General features: G+C 37.0%; 2 protein-coding genes across 2 annotated transcripts; one reads left to right on the top strand and one right to left on the bottom strand.

Moving 5' to 3' along the window:
• Positions 1–511: 511 nt before the first annotated feature.
• Positions 512–2,407, top strand: LOC136282765 (uncharacterized). Its single transcript, XM_066170607.1, has 3 exons — positions 512–716; positions 1,605–1,773; positions 2,002–2,407. Exons 1-3 carry the CDS (start codon positions 669–671, stop codon positions 2,322–2,324), a joined length of 540 nt encoding a protein of 179 aa, XP_066026704.1. The 5' UTR covers positions 512–668; the 3' UTR covers positions 2,325–2,407.
• On the bottom strand, positions 2,391–12,336 carry LOC136282764 (protein tweety homolog 3-like). The gene is made up of 15 exons (XM_066170605.1): positions 12,195–12,336; positions 11,236–11,405; positions 10,825–10,936; positions 9,705–9,907; positions 9,395–9,490; positions 9,071–9,143; positions 8,159–8,237; positions 7,726–7,781; positions 7,451–7,522; positions 6,922–7,047; positions 6,074–6,114; positions 5,505–5,594; positions 4,606–4,656; positions 4,148–4,247; positions 2,391–3,426 (listed from the first exon to the last, which is right to left on the bottom strand). Exons 1-15 carry the CDS (start codon positions 12,327–12,329, stop codon positions 3,235–3,237), a joined length of 1,596 nt encoding a protein of 531 aa, XP_066026702.1. The 5' UTR covers positions 12,330–12,336; the 3' UTR covers positions 2,391–3,234.
• Positions 12,337–18,277: the final 5,941 nt, after the last annotated feature.

Below are 18,277 nucleotides of genomic sequence, written 5' to 3' on the forward strand. Positions count from 1 at the left end.
GCCAGAGGTTCCGTATATTTGCGGGTTCCCAGTCTCTACTCTATGGATTCACGTCAAATTTTGCCAGAAGCGAGCAGGTGCGCGTATCAACCTTTATTGTAAGACTACCTCCGTGAGCCAGGCAAATCCTGTATTTTCATTCGCTACTCGAGTGGGCAAGATTAGATGAACCTGTCTTACGCGCTCGAATAAAATGCTTGAGGCCGGCGTGCATGCTTCACAAGTTCAAGGCTTAATTTCTAGTTTTTTCTGCTAAGAGGAAAAAGTTTTCTAAAAGTTTAAGCCAAGTTAGAGTCGTAGAATTTTTTAAAACAATTATAGCATAGAAAACCGCGAAAATTTATCTTATCTTATTCTAAAGTTCCACGTCAAAACCGCAAGGAGGCGTCCAATAAAACGGACAGGCTATTTAATGAGTACATCTATCTCTTGCCAATCACTAACCAAACAGGCTCGCAATTAAGTGCTGCCTTTTGTAAACATTTCAGTATATGTTACAGAGTTTCTGGTTTCTCGCCAAAAAACGATGATACATTCTTTAAAATAGATTGATCGACTTTGTCACTGTGCGTTACAGATATTCTGTTTGGATCATAGAAGGTATTTAATTAGAAACTTCGTGGACAGGAGCCAATTCCAATGACATGGACAGTCACTAACACTGAAGCATGGTTTTAAAGTTTCTTCTCCTTTACTTGTTTCTCCTAGATTTTCAGGTAATCGAAGTTATGAATTAAGACGTTTACTAAACCAAAAACTATCAAAGTTTGGCGATAGTCTTGCGAAAAAAGGAGCTAATTGGGCGACATTAAAGTATAATTTTGTTTGATTCAAACATAATCTTTCGTCCAAAGCTATGAATGTTTTTGTTCTGTCCTTAGGTACAATTAAGTCAGTTTTGTGCAATTTTTTTTTTATCTAAAAGAAGAAACTTGGTATGATTAGTTGAAGGTAATAGTCTAAATTTGAGCTGAAATGAATTATTAATTTGATCGGTGAAACGAAAGACGAAATCTATCTTTTGTGGTTTTTGATAATGAAGGAAGAAGCTATTTTCTTTTTCCATCATTGCAGGAGGGCTTTTTTTACTTCTGCGTTATTAGTGTCATGAATCAAACTTTTTAATTGGGGTCACATTTACCACAAACCCTCTTTTTAGTGCTACATCTTCGTGAAAAATCTCTACAAAATTTAGGCCAACAAATTTTTACATTATTCCTTCAACAAATATGAGGTGTTTGCAAAGTATAAGCAAAGCATACATCAAGTTTGTATATCATAGCGTAATAATATAATTTACAGCGCGTGGATTTAACTAGATCACTAAACTTCGAATCCAAAGACAGAATGAGGTAGATGCGATTTGTTTCGGCAGTTGTTTTAAGTCAAGCAAAATTTCTCATTGTCTAGTTTCATTTTCCTAAGAATGTTATCGTGGCCTGTGTAGCGGCTGTTTCTGCAGGCAACCGCTACACGTCTATCGCTGGCTTTCTAACTCGCCTTTTTTTCTTTTTTTTTACCAGGATCCTGGAACGCACTAATCTATTATTTTAACACTGTATCTTGTCTTTTGCGTCACAGTAAAATATTTTATTTGTTTTCAGGCTCAATCATGCTTTGCACAAAACGACGTGTTTCTTCCATCAGCCAAGGTGAAGACGTTGGAACCCGAGATCACGACCTCGACTCCTCTGCCCGTGACCGAGAGGAACCTGTGGGGAATAAGAATGTGGCAGGTGGCGGGATTAGCCTTCCTGTCCACCGTAGTGCTTGGTGAGTATCTACTGATAACAGCGTCATCCCAAACTGTAAACCGGCTTCTATTGGGAAGACACCGAGGCCAATTTACCTCAACAAATGAGTTCATACAACCAAATTATCCTGTAATAAACCTCACTTACGCAACGCCAGAGTTTCATTAGAAACCTACCCATGGGGACTGGGGATAGGGCTCGTCCTCGTCTCACTGGTTTTTAACTAAGCTTATGCGTTTGATTTTAGTCATATTTTGTTGCTGCCTCTGTGACTGTCGTATCCCTAAGACTACTTATGACAAAGAGGAAAAGCCACAAGAAGACAGTGACTGCAGTGACATTGAACCAGCGGTTACCATCCGTCAAGCACCTGTGGTGACACAAAAGCAAGAGCCTGAGGGCGAGAAAATGCTGGTTAACGGTTCCTCTCCCCAGGAACGTCACAGGGGCTCCAAAAAACACGAGATAGGAAAAGAAAATTCTGCTTTCGAGAACGACGGCGAAAATTCTGCTCTGCATAATGAAAACTGGATAGGAAAGCCGCGTATTTCATTCAGCCGGCAGCCCTAAAACATATTACGGTGTTGATATAAACTGAGGAGTGCACAGAGCTAAAGAAAAGCACTAACGTCCCAATTAAGACAACGCATAACTTTATTTTAATGGAGATGACTTACTAGTCTTACGGACAAGTTCAAGTCCGTTATACAATTACTCCCATAGCTTTCTCAAGAATAGTTTAATCACAGTATACTGCGACTAATATCAGTTGAAGAGGTAAAATTTAGGTTTCAACGACAAATGAAGCGGAAACATACCCGCATACATTCGTCATCTCTTCCGAAGAAATCCTCGACACTTTTCTATACCAAGTGGTCCTTTATAGCAGCCATCTCTATTCTAAAAAGTTTCTACCTTTTGCACAAATATTACAAATGTCATACTGCAGTTTGCACGCAACCTCAGGTGACGTTCCATTACCATAAAATAAAAATATTTCCTTCCAAAAAAGTGGTACTCGATATCAAGTTATATTCTCAACATTCAATAAAAGTTTTTACTACGATCAAGAAAAACAGAATGTCACATGTATCTCAAAATACTTCATGCAATCGATCTGTCATTAAATCGTATAAAAATTATCGTACAGGTATTCACACCTGATTGTCATAAATAATTAAATAATTTAGATTCAAAAATATAGATGCCTCCGCTAACTTTCAATATAAAACAATCAAGATCTTTTTGATAAAAACGCTCTATGCGTTAGCCGATAGATCTATCTATCTACATGTTCAAAAGACTCTAAATAGCCTTAAAAAGTAGGCATAAATGATTAAGTAACCCTTTTCGGCTTTCGTATTAACAAGTTTTAAAATTTTTCGCTGCAAACGTGTATTGCAAAAGTTTTCCCGCAAAGTGATACATCTTAAAGCTTCTCAGAAAAGTCAGGCGAAGAGGATGACGTCACTGTCTTATTTCAGAACGCCATACTGTTGATCTCGCCTCGTCCTCTTACGTTTGGAAGGTCAGTGTTGGAGGATACATCTGACGATGATGGCGGAGAAGCAGCAGTTAACAACGGATTAGCTCCTACTGAACTGAAACGCCCGGGTTTCCACGAATCCTCGAAGGAATGAAACTCCATCGAGGACCGGTGCATGGCGTTGTACTGAATGAGAGGAAAAAAAAACAGAGTTCACTCTCACATAAGCAGACATACGTTGAGCTAAATTTTAAGTTGGTACCTCTCTGAATCAAGGATAATTCATCGATATTTCTCTCTGTTATGACATTTAACTTGTGTACAAGGAAAATATAATTTCATAAATCACTTAATGTAAGTTATGAAACATTGATCGTCAGATTAGAGTTTGCAGTTCAACATAACATTTAGATTAAGCAGAGGATAAAACGGAGAGCCCGTGCAGCCACAAACTAAAATGACTACCATTATACCAGACTTTGTACCGCTTAGTTGTCAGCCAGTCAGAGGTCAATCATCAGTAGTTAGTCACTCAGTAAGATGCTAAGTTGCTCCGTCAATCAGTTGGTAAGTCACTCAGTGGTTCTGTCAGTCAGTCATTTGGTAAGTCAGTCAGTGGCTTTGTCAGTCAGTCAGTTGGTAAGTCAGTCGGTGGCTCTGTCAGTCAGTTGGTAAGTCAGTCAGTGGTTCAGTCAGTCAGTCAGTTGGTTGGTAAGTCAGTCAGTGGCTCTGTCAGTCAGTCAGTCGTTCTGTCAGACAGTCAGTCAGTCACTCTGTCAGAGAGAGTCAGTCAGTGGTCCGTCACTTGGACGGTTAGTCAGTCAGACAACCAACCAGTCCACCATTCCCCAACTCCGTCGGTCAATTTCTCAATAAATCAATATCAGTCAGTCTACATATTCATTACCGTTGGTGTCTGCAGATCGTTGGGAATGAGGGGTACAGACTCCGTTCTGGGATCTTCTTCCGAAATAGACTGGTAAGGAGTTCCAATAGGGGAGTCAGAGCTGAGCAAGATTAGATGAGAGGAGAAACACGACACAAGTGAGTATTCACTCTTAAATACACCAGTTTCATTCGCAAAGGACAGAGGAATGTTTAAAACGTATTTGGGCATGGGAGATAAGACTGGAGACATGTTGTTATCGGATTGCTGTGGAAAAGAAAAAGGGGTAGGCTTCTAAAAAACCTGTGGTGCTGCGTCGGTGGGGGAGTATAACAAGATAGCTTTGTTTCATTAACTGAGTCGATAATGTAAATTGTCCACCGTGAAGAGTTTTTAATCTGACGTTCCGAGCGTTGACCCTTAGTCATAGTGAAAGTATAGCAAAACAGTTGATTTAAATGAATGTTCAAGCCACTCACCCACACACGTGTAAAATGCTACGGTGCTTTCGACCCTTGGATGACGGAGTTCTGGTGAAAGAAGTAAGAGTATAGGGTTGTCATAGCAATTAATACAAATAAGGACAAATACATATACATGTACACATTGACCAGCAAAAAGTATCACTGGAAGGAAAGCCAAATCTAGATCAACCTAAGACTTGAATGGTAGCTTCCCACATCTTGAGCAGATTCGTTCGGTGGCAAACTTAAACACGAAGAAATATACAGGAAAAAAACGGTTTTCACACTTAATTTTCTTCGTTCTCGTACAAAGAGGGAAATTTGAAAGCTGTTAAGTTTCATTTCCAGAGTGAGGGAATATCTTGCGTAAAAGCCCAAGAATTAATGGCCCACGTTTGACGTTTGAACATGGGTCATAAAAAAGGAAAATCCTTAGTCAATGACATGGAGTAGAAGCTTACTCAGGTAAGCATTTTGGGTTAAATTTATAACACAGAGCAAAAACAGGTTTTGAGTTTCTTGTTTCACAAATCACTTCTCTACATGACTCTGCCTGGAGAGAGCCTCGATTTTGTGTTCTAGACCCAGTCTTCAACCTCTACCTACGACCACACATATCCAATGTGGTGTATTCTCATGTGAAGATGCAGTATGAATAAAGGGGTAAGTTTCTAAAGAAACTGGGGTGCTGCGTCGGTGGGAGAGTATAGCAGGTAATTAAGTGTTAACAACTGGGTTGAAAACGTAAATTAGCCACCGCAAAGAGTAAAAAAGCTGAGAATGTGGCTGCAGTACTCCATCGCTCTGACGAAGGGCTAACGCTCGAAACGTCAGCTTTTTTACTCTTTACAGTGGCTAATTTACGTTTTCAACCCAGCTGTTAACACTAAATTACCTGAAGATGCAGTAGTTACCTAAGTAATATGGGCAGCACCAGAGTGAGGTTAATGATGAGGAAAAACCCAATTAGAAGAGTCATAAGAAACAGTTCAGCAACACCCTCCCTGCAATGGAACCATAAATATCATTAAGCAGTACATTTTGTTTACTTTTATACGTTTATTCACAAGTTAATCTCTCCAACACCAACCCAATGTCTAAGAAAAGTCCACTTTGTCTCTCTCCAATTTGTTTTGGATGTCCAGAGACTTAAGCTTACCAAAAGTGTTTCCCTGACAACCAGACAGTAAGGGTTGATTATTACAACTGTGATTGGAAGGCACAGTGCTCAGAATTATGATTAGTGCACTGGCCTTTTGATCAAAAAGTGTTGATTCACCAGCAACCTCTGATAAAATGTCTGGTGGTGAGCTGTCATATCCTGGCATCCCATTCAATGGGAATGTGGTTGCAGTACTCCAACTCACGAATGACTTAAAAACTGGGATAAGCCCTGAAGGGGTCAGCCAGTGGCTCAAGAAAACACCTCACTGTTGACAAATAAGATCTCATTGACACACACTAACTGATTTTTTATACTTACACTATGTAATAACACACAGAGTACTGGGCACACTTGAATTGCTACAATTAAAAAAAATATATTTTACACATTACAGAGCAATACATAACTGTCTCTCTTATTGCAGACTGTAACACTCAAACAGAAGATAAAATATCTAAATGTGTTTGTAGGAAGTAAATTTCCTTGTTAATCCACGATGGTTGGTTTTTTTACATTTTTTTCCCAAGAAAAACTAAATGAGGGTATATATTATCCATCGCTTTGCCGTGATGGAAACTTTGTTTAGGAAAAGCAATAACAATTGAGTCTGGCTCCAACTCCAGAGCTGTTTGATTTAGGATTATTAATATCCAAACAAATGTTCATCCTATGATCAAGAAAGTGAACAATTCAGCTTGTAAAAGCTCATTAACAGCTGAACTAGTCTCTCACCAATGGCACGTTGATAAAGACCATTTAACTCCCCTTTTATTTTTATCTTTTCATCAAAAAACAAAGTTTCTCAACACATCTTGACCAATTTTCTCCCAACTGATGTGGAAGAATAGGGGTGGCAAAACATTTATAAAACAAGATCTCGTCATCAAATGAGGAATTCTGAGTAAATCAGGATCAATCTGGAATTCCATTTATTTCCCTTAGCTTTACTTTGTACTTGGTCTAAAAATTGTGTGACCCTCCCAACCAGACAGATGCAAAACAAACATTAATAGCAACTTGGTCACAAGTTTTCCACCACTTTACTCAGTTTCCTCATTTTTATCTTGAGTTTGCATCATCTTCAAGTGATATTTTCTTTTGTCATGATTTGCCATTTTGATCACTCAGATTTTGCTTTCTCTACATGCATTTGGGCAGTTTCATACCTCATGTGCATATCCACAGTCAAGATTCTTGGCTATAATGGACACACTTTCTTGTGACTGGTGCAAGTCCCAGTCACCTTTCGAAAGATTATCTTCACACTCAGGAGGCAAATGATCTTTCAATTCCTGAACATAAATATTTTTCACAAAACAATTGAGGTTTTGAGAGTTTGACTTAATAATAAGTTTAATTTTATAAATTAAACTTCAATTTCAATACATTGGATGGTAAGAGATTAAAAGACATCCTAGTTCTAACTTTTGTCAATGGGGGGGGGGGGGAAATGGGGTGGCATTTAAAGACCAGTATTATGTCAGTAAGATCTTGTGTACTACACTTTTTGGACAGATCGTTGGATATAAAATGTTGGGTAAAGAAGGTAATGTGCTTCGTGGAACACAAGCACCACACATACCACCCATTACCCCCATGGGAGATGTTAGTGGCCTAATCAGGTGAGAGCCCTTAGCCTCCCATCTACAAAATTTTGTTCAGTATTGGAAGATATCAAATGTATCTCATACATACATGTGCTCGCTCCATAAGAATAAGAAATGTTCTTAAAGCTTCCTCCAAATGTTCCTTGGCCTTATCTGCATACTAAGTACAAAGAAAAAGAAAAATTTTATTCATTCAAATAAAACCTTAACTATTAACACAAAGTAAGTCAGCAATAATTCTACTTCCAGCAACGATTTTGTCAGGCTTTAACAATGCACCTTAGAGTTCAGCAATTGATATTGAAATAGAGTACTGAACATCATGTACTTTCAAAAAGTCAGTAGCTTTAAAAGTTCTCTGACCTTTTGATTTGGATTATGTTCATCCAGTGGGCAGTCCATATAGTATTTCACAACACCTGTGTAAAGAAATAAGACAACTCGATGCAAAAAAAATTTCACATCATAGAGAACCTAATGCAAAGAATAAAAGATTCGACTGAGGATGGGTTTACAGTAGTTTATTTTGATCTGTGGTCAGATCATTCCAAGTACACTCCTTTTTCACACTATAGTCAGATTCTCTCACAATAGAAGTACAACCTCTCTTCAATATAACTGTCTTGCCATTTGTCCAGTGTGAACCCTTTAACTCCTAGGTGTGATTGGAGTCTAATTTCTCCTTACAGTATCATCCCTGAATCATATCACGTCAGGGTGGAAAGGGTCAATATTGATCAAGAACAAACTTAAACTCAAAGCAATTAGAAAAAAAAGAAAATACTAAATATCTTACCAGTATTTTTCAACACAGGTTGGCTATTGACATAGTAATAAACTGTTCCTTTAGGATTCACACACAGATCAGACATACCCTATACAAAAACAGCTCATCAGAAAATTGCAAACTAAAGTATCTTGCTGTGTTCACCTCTGACCTGGTAATTAATAATGGTAATAGGACTGAGTGGAGTCCAATTCGGTCTGAAATGATACATTCAAGTGATCAACAAAATTGGACGGCCGCAAAGTGGGAGTCCAATTTGTCAATTATGAGTATGATTACAGACACAATTGGAAGACAAAAAGTCCTGTTACCAATTAATCATAACTATTACAATTTCCGAAAACAACAAATGCATTTAGGACAAACATCTCTGGTAGTGACGATGCCTAAAGTAACAAAATTTCTCCATTTTGGAAATTCCTCAGTTTTTCTAGGATAAGTGGTTGTTGCTAAGGTTATTGTGATTAATTCTGTGATTGGTGGAGTTGGTTAAGTGGACTTAGTATGATTAGATTCTTCAGCTGTGTGATTACAGGTGTCTGATTACAGCCAATTGTCTGATTACACTGTTTGATTACACTGTCCGATTACAGCTGTACAGAATGATTTATGAAAAATAAAGCAGCTAATGCACCAATAACATGTGAGGAAATTGTAAGTTATGATTAAAGTTATTTATTCGTGTATGGTTATGTAAAATACAGTTATGAACAAATGAAGGACATGTAACTTAAGTTTTTCATGTTAAGTCAAATATGAGTGCCATTAGCATTGTTCTGTGAGTAATCATCATAACTACTAAGCTTGTGTAAGACCTTGCAGTCAAGAGACTAAAGCAGTAAACAACAATTCACATCTAGATCAAAACAATGTCAACTGTGTGGTTGTTGTAAAAGTGATTGAGTTCTGTAAGTGACTTACAACTGCTAAAGCCAAATCAACTCCTGCACCACACCAGATTATTAGGAGGCAGATGATTCCAACTAATATGGCTCTGCAAAGATACAAGTCAATTTAAGAGCAATGAAAGGAAAACATCTGCCGTTAGCAAGGTTTGACCCATGTATGACCCATGCAAAACATGACCTAGATAATTATATAGATTACAACTGAGGTGGAAATGTTGCCATAGTCAGCACACTGTGTATAATGCTGAGAGGCAAATGTGCATTTAACAGGGGTTGGTGGATCCTGGGGGGGGGGGAGGGGGAGGGAAAAGGGGGATCTACAGGGTTCAGTACTTACAGTACAAATCCACATCTGCTCCTTCTTAAAATTGCATAAATCATGAGCACACAAGCAAGAGTGGTCAAACACATTGTACCAAATGTAGTCCACCGTCTGAAATTCATAAAAAAATAGCTTATTTTATCATCTTGATCATAGTTTATTGTAGAAACCCTTTATGAAACATTTACGAAATCTTCGAAAGTACAAACACAACAACAATAATAAACAAAAAACCCTGTATGTTATAGACTGTTTCACTACCTTGCCATGACAATTTGGTTGACCTCGGGTAAGAGAGTGAGATTAAAAATGATAGTTATCTCACCTGTAATACTCAATGTCATGGATATCTTCATTTATGGGAGGAAGATTAACTCTCTTTATTCTCACTAAACTGGTCACAATGCCTTCCAAGTAGATTCTAATTTTATCTATCAACTCTTCACCAATAGAAAATCCCGCACAGTCTGATTTAGCATCAAGGAGGATGCTGTCCATGTCTATCAGCTTATCTTTTACAAAATCAACCTGGAATATAACATAGTCCCATAAGATTATAGTTTGTTAAAAAAAAAAACACATTAACTCTTTACACCCTGACATCAGTATGCAAGTTTTCCTTCCTATTGTCTAATACATTTTTTAAGGTGCTGAAAAGGAGAATTTTTAGGACAATCAGGAGCTTCTTCAGTTGGTGATCATTGCCTTTCTTTTTGTGACCTTTGTGTGCAATCCAGGGGCCACATTGTAAGGAGAAATTAGATGCTAGTCACTCACAGGTGTTTAAGGGTTAACCCTTAAACTCCCAGATAAATCTTTTAATTCTCCTTACTGTCAACCATACAATTCTTATAATGTTGGTTCAGAGAATTTAGTATTGGATCAACCAATTATCCACAAATTGATATTTTTCTTTATTCTCATCACTTGTCTGGTTGATATTGTATTGATATTGTAAGGAGAAATTCTTTCTTGGTCACTCATGGGAGTTAAAGGGTTAATTCAGTGATATGTTTATCATCAAGTAAAGAGTTGATCCTTCCAAGTGGACTGCAATTTTGGCAAATACAGAAAAGAAGCCTGGAAAAATTCAGGCTTTGAACCTGTGCCTCCCAAATACTAGTTGGGTGTTTAACTACAATTCCTCTCAGAAACCCCTTTTCTGCAATGGCTAAAATTGCAGTCCATTTGCCAGGATCATTTCTTTGCTTGATTTATATCTGCAGTTCTAGTGAAATTTATAACAAGGCATTAAGATATTGACCAGACATCTCTGGTGTAAAAGCTGAAGTAAACAATTCTTCCATTGAGACTAGATACATTTATGTAAATGTTATTTCTGATTACAGATGTGATGGTATAATTTCAAAAGAATAATATTGATTACTTCAACTGCAAGGTCTAAATTTCATGCAAGAAAACAAGTGCCTTTGAGTAATTAGTACCTTTGTTTCTATTTCTAAAAGACTTTCATTCACATTTTCTGCAGCTGCAAGCACTCCTGTTACTCCTTCATCTATTGTTTCATTAAAGACAAATCCTGCAATTCCTGCACCACTGAAATAAATGATAAATTGAGGTGACAAAAAGAATAACAGTACACCATTTAAACTGATTCTTAAATTTTCCTGTACTTTTTAACTAATCCATTGATATGATTGACTCTGAAATAATATTTTTAAACTAGACATTTTAGTAATTAATTGCCCCAACAGAGTATTGAATATTACATGTACCAGTATTTCTTCCCTAATTAATTTGAAAAATCATAAACCAATATTATTTACAGGTACACCAACAGCACATGACATTTTTATTTCATACACTCTTAACTGATACTAAAAAAAATTACCAACCTGCACAAAACAGATGTAAACAGAACAATGCATCGCAAAGCTATCACACATTTTGCTTGAGGTCTTTGGTGCTTATCACAGGAACACCAACTTGCCAAGAAATGTCCACAGAAGATAAGAAATAGAAGACCACCAAAAAGGCATGGACCCAAAGCATAAAGGAATAATGCCTGCAAAGGAAATAGAAATGGTGTCAAAACTTTATAAGTAAGACCTGCAAATATTTAATGGTTATTACAGTACTGCAATTAGCTTTGGTTTTAGTTTTAGGGTAACCTCAATGGCAAAGAACAATTTATCTTTTGATAGCACAATATTTGTCAAGTTGTAACTATTCTCTTGCACACAGGCAGCCTCTTTTCTGTTTTGCGTCACTACACAGTTTAAAAGAGGTGCCACCATCAATTAGCCATACAGACATGTCTCTACCTTCGGAAAAAAAAAACCATTAACCAACTTTTCAAACGCCACTCAGTCACCCCTTTGACCGACTTGAACAGTCTACATGTAATAAGATAATTGAAAGTGGCGTCAAGAATCAACAGGTTTCGTCTGTCACGTTTTATGCCTATTTATAAGTAGAAGCCGACCTGTAGCGATACTCTGCAGGCGCAGAAATCATACAAGAAAATGTACCCCCCCGATAAGATCCCTTATATGAAGGGCAAACTTTCAGAAGTAAGCATTGTAATTCTCAAAATGCTTTAATTAAATCAAATGCAATGGCGGTACAGATGACATACATCAAATCAGGTAACAAGAATCTCTGTGTTTAATCGAATCTCTACAATACAACCCACACTCAGATTTTATTTCCACTTTAAATAAAATCAAGATCTTCATAAATGGAACCGAACAACGACTTTTAACGCACTACTGTAACTGAGCCTACGTTTGTCCAAGAAAGTCGCTACGTTGTGCCTGAGAAACGCATCAAAATAAATCTAATATTTTCCTACCTGTTGGTAATCTTGAAGAGTAGGAGCAAAAACAGATGAAACATTATGAAAATAAAAATTAACGTGCGCAAAGGAATGGAAAAATTTTGCAATCCATGGTAATTGGAAAGTATCATCAACGCTACAGTTCGCCATTACTCTATTTCGTACCTTGTCTCTCTCTTCGACCTTCTGATCTCCAGGTCCAAGCTCGTGATCCTCCCGTGAAGGCGTGGGCCTACTAGAGTCTTTATTGCAACTCGTATTTCTAAATAAGTGAGTTAGCCCTGTCCAATAGTATATGTTTAAAATCCCTCACTGACAAAAGATTCCCCAACTTAAAAATATAAATACAAAAAATTTAAGAAACTGTTCAGCACAAGGCTTACCTCTCGGCCGGCTTACCTTTAGGCAAGTTTCACCATCGTCCCACAGAAATTCGTTGGCTAATAACTGTACCGTTGCACTTATGTCCTCTCATTGCAGATATGTCCTCTGACGTAATGTGATAGAGTGGCCAATCATATCCTGTGATCTATCGAGCGACACGCGGCTTGGGACTGGTTAAGAGACTCCGTTGTAGTTATGTCTTCAAGCAAAAGTACTTATTCGAGGGGGTCGGGATAAGTGGAAAATTTGACCAGTATTTTCCGGTAACTGATCTCAGGAAAACATGCTGTTCGCATGATCACTGCGAACCGGATCATTGGCCTCTCACATTATTTTCTTTGAAGTTCTATCGTTCCTTCGTTGGCGCCGTGTGATCGCATCGTTGTTATAGCCTAAACGTGGAAGAATAACTCGCTACGTAAATAACAAAGCGACTTTCGACCAAAAGATGCGTTATTGTTCACGCTTTATTTGCAGTCTTGCTTTATTTACTGTCCTCATTGTTCGACTTGCGACTCTATTGACAACATTTTACACACAAGCTAAGACAAAAGCACAATGTGGTGTCATATCACAATTGTTTTATTTTGTTTAATAGCTGAAGATCATAGATTATGGTTCGTCGGCATGAAATTATATATTTTTGACGCTTCGCTGATCTGCTGGAGGTGAGATCAACTGAGAGGTCAAAGTTGTGATAATTTGTCTGCGTCGCGTCACGAAGTCTTCCTTGAATCACAGAAGTTTGGCCTTTGGTTGTTTATTTTAAATATTGTAGGTTTTTGCTGTATCGCACTAAGCCCTCCGTAAAAATTTGAAGTAGTAGATTGTGATGTGATTTTATTGCGGTCCCGCTGATTTTAGCTGTTCTTTTTTTAGTACTGTTTCTAGATCATTGTTGGATTTATTGCACGTTTGGGTGGATTTGTCATAATTTACCCCGTTTATGACAAATTCACACAATGATCCAATCGAAAATCGGGGTAAAGTTGGCTATGGCAAGTCAGTAGGATATATTCCACCTAAAGAATGAATTTCACAGAATTTACCCCGTTTTTCTAGAATTCGCTGATCAAATGGAAAATCTGAGTAAAGATGGCATATGGGAACTTAGCGTGTTGGCCACTTGCGGATGAATTCGTAGAATTTATCCCGTTTTTCTAGAATTCGTTGAAAAAAAATGGAAAATCGGGTTAAAGATTGGATATGGTAACTTGGGATCTTTTTTATTTGAAGGATGAATTCTCAGATTTTACCCCTTTTTTTGCCAAATTCACTGAAAAAAATGGAAATTCGGGGTAAAGATAGCATATGGGAACTTCGGGTATTATTCACTTGTAACATGAATGCTCAGAATTTACCCCGTTTTTCTCGAATTCACTGATCAAATGGTAAATCGGGGTAAAGATGGCATATGGGAACTTAACGTGTTAGCCACTTGCCGATGAATTCGCAGAATTAATCCCGTTTCTCTAGAATTCATTGAAAAAAAATGGAGAATCGGGTTGAAGATTGAATATGGCAACTTGGGATCTCTTCAATTTGGATGATGCATTCTTAGATTTTACCCTGTTTTTCTAGAATTTGTTGAAAAAAATGGAAAATCGGGGTAAATATTTTTTTTTAAAATCTGACTGTCACAATATTTTTATTTATTTTTTATAAATTTTTTAATTTATTTTTTAATACAAAAACAACTATATTACTTTAATTACAGCTATATTACTTATATCACGGCTACAGAAAATAACTTACAGTACAGTTACATCTATAGCTACATTACTTACGTTTTTTGTTTTTTACAAATACGTACGTTACAGTGCAATACAATATTTAAAACAATACTGGTTGAAGAGCGACTAAACAAATAACAATATATTAAAAGAAAAGAAAAGAAAAAAACAAAAAAGCGTTTACAGCCAGAGTGCACTACTCACAATTTATAGAAAAGAAGGTAGTTTAAAAGAAAACAAAAAAGTGCAGGAAAAAAGGATACAAACATCAAATTATATGTAAACAGAATTAAAGAAAACACTAAGTTAATGCTTGTTGTGCTTGTTTTAAGCATGGTTTTTCTTATAATAATGATTTATGCATTATAATGTGAGAAGAAGAGGGGGAAGTTTTTATTTCCGGAGAGATGTTGCGCATTCTGCATATCCATACAAAATATCTAGTGACCACAAAAAGGAAGTTTAGTTTCTTGTTTTTGTGTGGCTTAAGCCCTAGTACTATAAATGGCGATAGATTGAAAATTTCTGCGAAAGGTTCTCCAAGGTAAATTATCCATTGTTTAAGACCTTGCCAGAAACGGTTGGATATATCACAAGTCCAAAATAGGTGGATGAGAGTCTCTTTCTCACTTTTACAAAAAGTGCACTGCTCATTGTCCCTAAGGTTTACCTTGGTAAGAAAAGTGTTGGTGGCTAGTCTTCTGTGCAGTAGCTTAAATTGAAAAACAATCAATTTTGTGATTTTTGTGCACAGAAAAGGAGTTCTGTAAACTGCCTTCCAGTCGACATTATCTGGTGTTTCGAGCATGCATTCTGTTGCTCGTCAGAATTTTATATGTTAGTCTTTTTGGTTTTGTCGTCTTTAGGAAGGTGTCGAAGGTAGTTTCGTATGCAGTATTACAGCTGTTGAAGTTAGCTTCATTGCTTTTTTGTAAGGCCTTAACAGCTGATAAGATGCCTTGAAAAGTAAGGAAGTTTGTTTTAATGTCGTAAAGCTCTTTAAAATCAGAGAAAGATAGGAAACTATTCGCATCATTCATCAAATGGCCCACTGTTTTAACTCCCTTTACAGACCATGAACGATAGTATACAGGTTTGTTACCGACACGTATAAGAGAGTTATGCCATAGACTTTGCGCCTTTAGCTGATCAATGGAGGAGAAATTAGTTTCAAGTGAGATTTCTGACCAGATGTGGAGTACTTCTGAAGTAAAGGCCTCTGCAGTTTTTATAGTTTTTAACAGATCTTGTTTATTAAGGTTGGTACGAAAAAATTCGACACCACCTAGATTTTGTAATTCATAGTCAAACAAAAGTTTCCATTTTCCTTGATTTTCCGGATCTAGATATTTTTTTACCCAACTTGATTTAAGAGCTTTGTTGAAAATTTTGATATCAATCATCCTTAACCCTCCGTTCTCGTAGTCGTTGATCATTATGTTGTGCTTTACCTTGTCTCCCTTGCCATCCCATACAAAATTGAAGAACATATTATTTATTTCTGTTAGAGCGCTGTGGTTGGACGGCAGAGGGGACAGGATGTAAACCAGTTGAGAGGCAATAAGGCTTTCTAAAACTGTAATTTTTCCTAATAAGGTTAAACGGCGCAGTTCCCAGCAGCTTAAGCTGTTTCTGATTTTGGTTAGTTTTTCGTTGTAATTAGCTTCTATAGTGGTTTTGGGGTTGGTGGAGAGCCATACGCCTAGAGCCTTAACCTTATCTTTTACCTATTTAAAATCTTTGTCGGGTCTGAGATGTGTTTCGTTTCGAATATTCGCACCGATCCACAAAGCTTCAGTTTTCTTGCTATTTAATCGGAGACCAGAAATCTCGCTGAAAAAGTCTAATATTTGTAAGGAGGTTGTTAGAGAGGCGGGCGATCGATCTAAAATAAGGGTAGTATCATCCGCGTATTGACTGATTTTTACTTCTTGTTCGTTTATTTTTATGCCCTTAATGTTTTTATTTTGCCGTATTGTTTCGGCTAATATTTCTACACAGAGAATAAAGAGATACGGAGAGAGAGGGCAGCCTTGCCTTACCCCCCTTTCAAGTTTGAAGAAGTTGCTAGACCAACCGTTGTTAAGAATGCAGCTTTCTGTGTTATGGTAAAAGAGCTTCCAGTTGATAGCAGATTGCCAAAAATTGTAACACTGTAAAGTTTTTGGAAGAAAAGACCATTCTACCGTGTCGAAGGCCTTTTCAAAGTCGAGAAAAAGTAGAAGTCCTGGAATGAATCACAAATCGGGGTAAAGATAGCGTATGGGTACTTCGGCTATTATCCACTTGTAGTATGAATGCTCAGAATTTACCTCGTTTTTCTAAAATTCACCGATCAAATGGAAAATCGGGGTGAATATGGCATATGGGAACTGAGGGTATTAGCCACTTGGGGGACGAATTCTTAAAATTCATACCGTTTTTCTGGAATTCATTGAAAAAAAAAATGGAAAATCGGGTTAAAGATTGGATTTGGCACCCTAGGATCAATTCCACTTGAAGGAAGAATTCTCAGAATTTACCCCGCTTTTCTAGAATTCACTCAGAACATAAACTTCTTTTAAAACTTGTAATTTTTTCTATCTTTCATTTTTAACTAAGACTAGCGAGCCGCACAAAGAAACACTTTTTGTAGTTGTAAGCTTCTCGTTTATTTCGGACGCGTTTCGTCTCTAATTGAGACTTCATTGGGGAATAACTACAATTAAAGAGGAAGAATATATTTTATAGCATGTTGTTGTGCCTAAGTTTTGAATTTCTATGGACGTTAATAATAACTGAAAGCGGGTGTTATAAAAAACTCCTAATCACAATTAAGTTATTGTGTATCGCTTTATTTTGGGGGGCTAACGATTAGCGCTAATCGTAGAATTTCACCGCTGAAAAAAGTCATGGAAAATAGGGGTAAAGATGGCACATGGGAACTTAGGGTATTATCCAGTTGTAGCGTGAATTCTCAGAATGTACCCCGTTTTTCTAGAATTTACTGAAAAAAAAAATGGAAAATCGGGTAAAGATAGGATATGGCAAGTCAGTAGGATAAACATGATAAATTCCAATTGGTGGAAGCATTTTCAGAATGTGCCCCGTTTTTCTATAATTCATCCAAAAAAAAATGGAAAATCGGGGTAAAGTAGATTAGATGTGGCAGGTCAATAGAATATATTCCACTTGGAGGATGAGTTACTAGAATTCACCCCGTTTTTCTATAATTCCTTGAAAAAAAAATTGCAAAACCAGAGTAAAGATGGCATAAGGGAACTACGGGAATTATCCGCTATTAGCATAAATTCAGAGTTTACCCCGTTTTTGTATAATTAATTCATTAAAAAAAAGGAAAATCAGGGAAGATTTGACAAGACAACGTACAGGTTGCATTCCACTTGCGGGATGAACTCTAAGAATTTACCCTTGTTCTCTAGAATTCACTAAAAAAAATGGAAAATCGGAGCAAAGATGGCATTTGGGAAGTTGTAGCATGGATTCTCAGAGTTTACCCTCTTTTTCTTGAATTAATTCATTAAAAAAGGAAAATCGGGGTCAAGATAAGATATGACAACTTAGGATATACTCCACTTACGCTATAAATTCTTATAACTTACCCCGTTTTTCTGGAATTCATTGAAATAAAAATAGAAGACCGGGTTGAAGATTGGATATGGAAACTTAAAATGTATTCCACTTATGGGACCAATTCTCAGAATTAACCCCCTTTTTCTGGAATTAATTAGAAAAAAAAATGGAAAATTAGGGATGTCCCGAGTTATAATTTATTTCAGTTTAAAGATGAATGAACACAATTTAGCCCGTTTTCAGAATTCATTGAAAAATTAATTCGGCACGTTAGAATACATTCTTTTATGAGATGAATTGTTTTTTTAGAATTCTCTGAAAATAACGGAAAATCGGGTAAAGATTACACATAACAAGTTGGGATATGTTTCACTTGTAGGATGAATTGTCCTTTTTTTACCCCATTGT

The sequence above is a fragment of the Pocillopora verrucosa genome, chromosome 8 (genome assembly GCF_036669915.1).
Source record: "Pocillopora verrucosa isolate sample1 chromosome 8, ASM3666991v2, whole genome shotgun sequence".
Classification (NCBI taxonomy): Eukaryota; Metazoa; Cnidaria; class Anthozoa; order Scleractinia; family Pocilloporidae; genus Pocillopora; species Pocillopora verrucosa.